At 42.5% G+C, this 9,024-nt stretch overlaps 1 protein-coding gene across 1 annotated transcript; it reads right to left on the reverse strand.

Moving 5' to 3' along the window:
- Positions 1–40: 40 nt before the first annotated feature.
- ctxn2 (cortexin 2) lies at positions 41–8,819 on the reverse strand. The gene is made up of 3 exons (XM_003227998.4): positions 8,680–8,819; positions 3,821–3,868; positions 41–505 (listed from the first exon to the last, which is right to left on the reverse strand). The coding sequence occupies exon 3, from the start codon at positions 455–457 to the stop codon at positions 212–214; it is 246 nt and encodes an 81-aa protein (XP_003228046.2). The 5' UTR covers positions 458–505; positions 3,821–3,868; positions 8,680–8,819; the 3' UTR covers positions 41–211.
- Positions 8,820–9,024: the final 205 nt, after the last annotated feature.

Genomic DNA, 9,024 nt, shown 5'->3' on the forward strand with positions numbered 1-9,024 from the left:
AAAACCGCAATGCCCCAGAGCAAACACTGGGTGGAAATGATTGTATGAATCTGCAACAAAGCTTTATTTAACAAAAAGATGCCACCACCATATCTTCAAAACATCGGTGTGTGTTACAAATGCCTCCTGACGGGGAAATCCCCACCCCATCCCTCCCCACCCCGAAATGAACAACATCAAAATTAAGGCAGGGTATTTTTCTGGGATTTTTTCATGCGAGAGCATACTCAAATGTTCCCTTATCCAGCCCCTCGACCTCATCCTCCCATGTGGACGATGGCATACTGCTATAAGGGTCTAATAGGATTTTGAAGCATCTTATAATCAGCAGTCCTAAGAAGACACACAGGATCCCTACGAAGGCAAAGCCGGTTTTTTGCTCCAGAGTCAGGGGAAAGGTGGACACCTCGTTGACACTCATGCTCACTGACACGTTATTGCAGAAGTTACTGCTCATCGCTGGGCTTCACATCCTGCTGAGACTTCAGGGTTTCTTCTTCTTCACCTAGGAATAAAAATAGGTTAGATAGATTTTTTAAACCGATTAGTCCTCTGACCATATCAATAGCCAAAGACAGGAGACAAGTATACAAAGGCACAGCAAACACAAAATCCAATAGGTAATCCAATAGGTAATGGGAGAAATAGTCAGTAAGTAATAAGCCAAACCGAACTGGCAATAGGAAAAACACTCCAAAAGTAAAATCCAAACAGTTCAAATCTGTTCCATAAACAAGGGACAGGAATACCAGAATCAAAACATGAGCATGAATCCAGGAAAACAAGAATCAAAACATGAACATGAATCCAAGAGCCAGACCATAAAAACTTCTTAAACCATGAATCCACTAAGACATGAGCTGGAAACAAGGCTCAAGATCCTCCTTGTTAAGCGACGTTGCCTGATCTGAATTCTAAGGGAACAATTTTCTGATCTGAGGTCCACAAACCATGAAGTCATGTCTGTGACCTTGACTGCCTTGCCTGTGAGATCTCTCACGCTGCTGTTTCTCGCGGAGTCACTGTGATTTTCTTAATTTGCTTGCTTTGTTTCTAAGACGAAGCCTGAGATTTCTGCTGACCACAGGTGTGTTCTCGGGCAAACTTTCTTGCCCATCCAACTCCTTATCTGGGGTTGCTATGAGACGACTAGGTGAAAGTCTTTGACAGCCGGTACATCTCTCTGTATGCTGGAATCTGAGGCCGTTTAAGCCCATTCTCACAGACTGGATCTAAACTCCGCTCAGTTCCCTCACTGAAAAACCCATGGCTCAGGAATAACAATCCCCTCATTGTCATCAGCCAGCCGGCTGAATCACAACAGTAATGTGCAGCAGAAAAATTGGCCCAAATTTGTCCAGAAAAGGAGGCCCCTATCAAAATTCCTTCTTTCAAAACAAAAGTGTTAGAACACCAAAGCCTTCAAAAATGGAAAAGAAAATTTTGGGGTGTATCTATGCTGTGGAATGACTCCACTTCAGCTGCTTTGGTTCAATGCTATGGAGTCATGGAGACCGGAATTTTATAAGGTCTTGAGTCTTTTCTGCCAAAGAATGCTCACCAAACTACAAATCCCAGGATCACATAGCACTGAGACATGGCAATTAAATTAGGGATGATATCCCTCATACAGGAGCTCCACGCACTCCTGAAGAAGCTTTTCCTTTTGCTTTGGTTCAGGACTAAGATTATCATATTATGCAATTCTAACGCACACCCTAATTTTGGCAAGGCAATTTAGCCCAGAATGGTGAGCATCACGTTTGAGTAAATAGGGTAATATGGTCTCTCTAAGAATCTTGGCATCCTCCACAATGGAAGACCTAGAAATTTCTAAAGAGTTTTTTAAAAGCATGGGGCTCCTGCATCTCTAATCCTAGAGAATGTGGATGGTTTGCTGTATATGGGAAATCATGGGTGGTTGATCAAAATAAATGAAAAGGAATGCTCTTCTGGACTTCAAGGTTTAACTGCATGATGGGGCAAAGTAAAGACATTAATCCCTCATAAGAAGAACTCTTCTCCCCAAAGGAAATTGTCTTTTAGTGCTCACATTTCTAACATCGCTGTAACTTAAAACTTCAGTTGTGCTTTTAGAGAGACAGTTAAGGCATCCAAGGGGCAGGCAATGTGACCTAGGAAAGGTGAATACAGCAAACACAAGAATGCTAGGCATAGATTATTTTCAACCACTCGCTTTCTAAAAGGCTGGAAATTTGTGTGTTGAAGCAAAAATTTCATTTGAGGTCACAGAATTCATATAGGGAGGGCAATACCTTTGTTTTGCAAGCAATCCAGCTCTGTTCCACTTCAGAGCTATTGTTCTTCTAATTGGTTGAGCTCAAATAACTGATTGGGAGTTTGTGTTTCAGGTATCTGCATTTAATAGGGCCACAGTCTCTAAATTAGGTACAGTAGAGTCTCACTTATCCAAGCTAAATGGGCCGGCAGAACCTTAGATAAGCGAATATCTTGAATAATAAGGAGGGATTAAGGAAAAGCCTATTAAACATCAAATTAGGTTATGATTTTACAAATTAAGCACCAAAACATCATGTTATACAACAAATTTGACAGAAAAAGTAGTTCAATACGCAGTTATGTTATGTTGAAATTGCTGTATTTACGAAGTTAGCACCAAAATATCACGATATATTGAAAATATTGACTACAAAAATGCATTGGATAATCCAGAACCTTGGATAAGCAAGTCTTGGATAAGTGAGACTCTACTGTATATCTATTTAGACATCTTTCTATATATAAATAATTATATCTGCATAGGATTTGCAAAGACTTGCAAACATGTGAGGCAAAAATTCATATATAAAAATAATGGATACACATAGATACAGATATACAGATATATGGAAATCTCTAGATATCTATATGTATATAGGATTTGAGGCTGTGCCTAACCTGCGCGCTTTCTAGGGCCCCTTCTACACTGCCACATAAAATCCAGATTATTGGTTTTGAGCTGGATTATGTGGCAGTGTAGACTCATATAATGCAGTTCAAAGCAGATAATGTGGATTATATATCATCCAGATTATCAAAGCAGATAAAGCACAATATTCGCTTTGAACTGGATTATATGAGTCTACACTGTCGTATAATCCAGTTCAAAACCGTTAATCTGGATTTTATATGGCAGTGTAGAAGGGTTTTTTACAGAAATGTTGCAACACAGACAATGGATTGCAATATCCATTCAGCTCTAGATAGTACTGCCAAGGATGATGAATGATGGGATTTGCAATGCAACAATACTTGGAAGGACACATGACCTAAGTTTCCTAAGTTTCCTAGTCCTTGTAAGAAGGACTACTGAGACAAGGCATATGCAACTTTTAAAACATTAAAAGATATATATATATATATATATATACACACACACACACACACACACACACACACATATATATACACACACACACACACACATACATGCATTGCTTATGTATGTGTACACACACACACACACACACACACACATCTACAGGCAGTCTCAAAGTTATGAACAAGAACTGGTAATAAATCTTCAGTGGAGACACCTTTTCCCCATGATAATAACTCTTCCAGGAGTTAATTTTCCTTCCGAGGGGTAGATTTCTCTCACTTCCTGAACTGTATTTAGTGAAATGTTTAAATGTTAGTGTAATAATAGTAGCAAAATAATAATAATAGTAACAACAATAATGATATCATCATCATCATCGTATCACCCACCTCTCCTTGTGGCTCAAGATGGGGGACAGCATGGTTAGAACAGAGAGATGAAACACAAGACTATTAAAATAATATTACATAATGCTACCTGCATTCATGTAAGGCACACTTCCAGGCTTTCCTGAAGTTTGAACAGCTGGAGAGACAAAATGAAAAGAGAGATGACATCAGAAGGTACTAAAATAGATTCGGTTTTCCCTCTGAAAGTATTAGGTTGTCACTAGTGTCCCAAAGAAGAAAGAAAGACGTCATAGAAAAATTAAGACTGATATGAAGACAGGAGCTATTATATAAGTTTCAATAGGTAGTAATGACTCCAGGCATTTTATTCCAGTTCTGTGGTCCATTTGAGATTTAAAACTTTGCTACATTAGATTGGGCCTTGGCCAGGGAAACTCACTGGATGCTCTTGGGCAAGTTACTCTCTCAGGCAAAATCACATCAGCACTGTAGATCCAATGGGCTCAAGGGGAATAATGGGAGTTGTAGTTTGGTGAGGCACTTATGCTTTTGGCCTTGTAGAACTACAATTCCCATGATTTCATAGAATCGAGCCATGGCAATTAAAGGGCTGTCAAACTGCATTCATCCTACGGTGTTGATGCACCCTAAGGCTGGATTTAAGACAGATAAAATCCAGATTATCTGTTTTGAACTGGATTATATAGCAGTGTAGACTCAGGCCTCTTCTACACTGCTATACAATCAAAGCAGTTAATCCATACTATCTGTTTTGAACTGCCTAAATGAGTCTACACTGCCATACAAAGGACATTAGGTCCAGTCGTGTCCGACTCTGAGGGTTGGTGCTCATTTTCATTTCTAAGACAAAGAGCTGACGTTTTCTGTAGACACCTTCTAGGTCATGTGGCCAGCAGGACTGCATGGAGCGCCATTACCTTCCCGGAGAAGCAGTACCTATTGATCTACTCACATTTGCATGCTAGGTTGTCAGAAGCTGGGGCTAACAGCGGGAGCTCACTCTGCTCCCTGGATTCGAACCACCAACCTTTGGCTCAGCAAGTTCAGCAGCTCAGTAGTTAATCTGCTGCACCACCACGGGCTCCACGCTGCCATATTATCCAGTTCAAAGCAGATAATCTGGATTTTATATGTCAGTGTAGAAGGGTCATCATATAATCCAGTTTAAAACAAATAATAATAATAATAATAATAATAATAATAATAATAGTAATTTATTTATACCCCGCCACCATCTCCCCGTGGGGACTCGGGGTGGCTTACATGGGGCAGAGGCCCAAACAACATAAAACAAAACAACAAATTATGTGGATTATCTGCTTTGACAGTCTGGATTGTAGGATGGTGTAGATCCAGCCTAAGAGGACGACAATGGAAAACCTCTTCTAGATAAATCTTGCCCAAACAACTCTAGAATAGGGTTGCCAACATGTGGATGCAACAAAACCTTGCTCCAGTGATACCCTAATCTAGTTTGATCTTAAAAGGAAAGTTGCATATATTTTGTGTGCTCTAGTGCTGACGGAAGAAGAAATATGCCCAACCCTCCAGAATTACACCTTACTTGGAAGAAAGCCCCTCTGAAAATGATAGAGATTACTTCTGAATACATTATAGAATTTGTCATAGATAATTGTGCAGCAGTTGTTATAGAATACTGCAAGCTATTATCATAGTGTCAGTTAACCTGGTTAATTAACTCACTAGTTAACCTGGCGCTGACATGACTGTATTTCTTACTGCAGTCACCAGTTGCTACTGACAACCTCACGGAGGTTACATTGAGTTTCCCCAATGGGTTCGGTGCTGAAGGAAATGCAATAAAATGCTACCTGAAGGAAAGAAGGATGAGTAACAACTGTGGAATTATTACAGGAAAATACGCTGCTATGGGAAGAGTCAAGACTGATAAAATACTACTATATTGTGGATGAGGGTGCGGGCAGACATCTTCAAAATCTGGCCCAAAGATATTGGGGGGATTCTGCCTTTTCTTTCTGCATTACCTGGTTTCTTTCAAGCAAGAGCAAGTTGCATTCTAGCCAAGGAAGGTGAATAACACAAACCTGACCATGCAGACATATGGCTGCTGAAGGACACCTCTCTCTCTCTATTTGCAGCTAATGCAGAATGCCAAAAATAGATATTTATCTGGTACAGTATCTCAACGAGTGGGCTTGGGGAGTGTAGTGTGCCAACGCCTACTATTTTGGTTACAGCCTAGTGAACCTGCAAGCATCCTTATGGTGACAGCTGGTATGACGACGGAGGAGCATCCCCACAAGAGGCTCAACGGTGGGACTCAACAATTGGTTTGTTTTGAATGCCGGTTTGTTCCCATGATTGTGATAACAGGCTGCCCACGCACAAGGACACAACCAAGATAGCAGATACTGGTGGGCACGCAATGAGTGTAGGAGGCATTCCAAACATACCACAACCTCTGAGGATGCCCGCCATAGATGTGGGTGAAACGTCAGGAGAGAATGCTTCTGGAACATGGCCATACAGCCCGGAAAACCTCACAGCAACCCAAACCAATTGTTGAGTCCCATTGGTATCCCAAGCGTTTTGAGGATATGCTACTCCGTTAAAATATTTCATCCTCACACCTTGGAAGGAAGCTCCATTGAAGCCAACCAAGTACAGTAGAGTCTCACTTATCCAACGTTCTGGATTATCCAACACATTTTTGTAGTCAATGTTTTCCATACATCATGACATTTTGGTTCTAAATTCATAAATACAGTAATTACTGCATAGCATTACTGCGTACTGAACTACAATTTCTGTCAAATTTGTTGTAAAACATGATGTTTTGGTCCTTAATTTGTAAAATCATAACCTAATTTGATGTTTAATAGGCTTTTCCTTAATGCCTCCTTATTATCCAACATATTCGCTTATCCAACATGCTGCCGGCCCATTTAGCTTGGATAAGTGAGACTCTACTGTACTGGGGATAATGGCCGGGAGACTGGATTGCTTCCCAAGCATAGAGCAGCATTAAACCCAATCTCCCAGTTCCTCCATCCTCTCCCAGTCCAGAATAAAAAATAAAGAAAAACAAGGGCTGGAACTGATTTGCCTTCAAGGTACCTTTCAAGTACATCAATGGGGCTTCCTTTCAAGTAGGATTGAGGACCATATTATTTCATAAACACAGAGCAGAGTTGAACCCAATCTCCCAGTCCCTCCAGTCTCCCCCAGTTTGGAGACATCAGTGGTTAGATTTGGAAAGGAAAATGGGCAAATACTGGAATGGAATTGGTGTCCAAGGGGCTCCCTTCCAAGTGGGTTAGACTGTATCTATGGGGCCTTCTTCCAAAATAGAGTTGGGGAGCATATTGTTCCTTCAACCTGGTCTCCCAGTCCCTCCAACCTCCCCCAGTTTGGTGATACCAGTTGATTCATTCAGGAAAAGAAAAGGGGTAAGGACTGGAATTGGTTTGGTTTCAAGGAGACTCCCTTCTAAGGAGGTGGGGTGGCATCCATGGGGCTTCCTTCCAAGTTGGGTTGGGGACCTCCCAGTCTCCCAGTCCCTCCACCTATTCAATGCTAATCAAGCTGGCCAATTTAAACATTCACACTTGCGTCAAACAGGCAAAAGTTCTTTCTCCCACCCTGGACATTTCACAGATATATAAATCCCACTTGCCTAGTTTCCAACAGACCTCACAATCTCTGAGGTTGCTTGCCATAGATGTGAGCGAAACGCTAGGAGAGAATGCATCTGGAACATGGCCATACAGCCTGGAAAACTCACAGCAACCCAGTAAGAGACCTGATCTCCCAGTCCCTCCAGCCCCCCCCCCCCCCCCAGTTTGGAGACATTGATTATTGATTTAGTGAAGGACAAGTGGGTTGTTGTATGTCTTTCGGGCTGTGTGGCCATGTTCCAGAAGTATTCTCTCCTGACGTTTCGCCCACATCTATGGCAGGCATCCTCAGAGGTTGTGAGGTCTTTTCTAGTTTCCAACAGACCTCACAACCTCTGAGGATGCCTGCCATAGATGTGGGTGAAACGTCAGGAGAGAATACTTCTGGAACATGGCCATACAGCCGGGAAAACATACAACAAAACTGCACCCTTTCATAGTGTTGCATTTATATTAGATGGTGGTTTCATCTGTCTAATCTGGTGTGTCCTATTCCCAATGTTTTTGGACCTACAGTAGAGTCTCACTTATCCAACGTTCTGGATTATCCAATGCATTTTTGTAGTCAATGTTTTCAATACATCATGATATTTTGGTGCAAAATTTGTAAATACAGTAATTACTACATAGCATTACTGTGTATTGAACTACTTTTTCTGTCAAATTTGTTGTATAACATAATGTTTTGGTGCTTAATTTGTAAAATCATAACCTAATTTGATGTTTAATAGGCTTTTCCTTAATCTCTCCTTATTATCCAACACATTCGCTTATCCAACGTTCTGCCAGCCCGTTTATGTTGGATAAATGAGACTCTACTGTATTTCTATGCACTTCTTGAAAACCTTTGTAATAAAGCTCCTCTGAGCTGCTTAAATACATGAGCAGATTTATGTGCCATGCAGCCCGGAAAACACACAACAACCCTGTGATTCCAGCCATGAAAGCCTTCGACAAAACATTGAAGGACAAGTGTCAGGGACTGATTTGGTTTCAAGGAGGAGGTGGAGTGGCATCTTTCCAAGTTGGTTGGGGACCTCAGAGCAGAACCCAACCCAGTCTTCCCAGTCCCTCCTCCACCTTCTCCCAGTTTGTGGATTCAGCGAAGACAAAGGAAGCCTTGCTAGTGACTCTATGTTACTTCACAACAGGCAGTTACTTAAGAGAGCCAGCATGGCAACAACCCTGGGGCCGCCAAAAACAGGCCAAGGGCAAGGCACCCTGTTGCATCCAGACCTCCCCCAAAGGCCACCCAAGACACGGAGCACCTCATTCACACGCGACACCCCGAGAGAAGAGTACAGACCCGACGCCTCCTCCGGCTTGGCCCCCATCCTGGTCTCGGGTCCCAAACTACCAGAGCATCTTCCTCCGGGTTGTGACTCGGGTTAGGGGCGTTCCTGCAGCCGGGTCAGAGCCATGGCAAGGATGGTTGGTAGGAAGGCAGGCAGGCAGGCAGGCGTCCTCTCCCTTCTCCTCGAGATCAAGGGCTGGGTGGGGTCTCTCTCGCTTCCTCCTGCAAGCCCTTGACGTGCGCGGCATCCGCAAAAAGTCTCCTCCGGTTGCAGCAGATGGAGGGATCTGGGCTTGCCTGCAACGCAGGTCGGGGAGCCTGCCGATCCCCTCCTTCCTTCCCAAGGGAGACCCGCTT

The sequence above is a fragment of the Anolis carolinensis genome, unplaced genomic scaffold (assembly GCF_035594765.1).
Source record: "Anolis carolinensis isolate JA03-04 unplaced genomic scaffold, rAnoCar3.1.pri scaffold_11, whole genome shotgun sequence".
Lineage (NCBI taxonomy): Eukaryota > Metazoa > Chordata > Lepidosauria > Squamata > Dactyloidae > Anolis > Anolis carolinensis.

Bases quoted from the DNA above. Each gene is read 5' to 3' on its own strand.
- ctxn2 (XM_003227998.4), bottom strand. From the start codon at position 457: ATGAGCAGTAACTTCTGCAATAACGTGTCAGTGAGCATGAGTGTCAAC.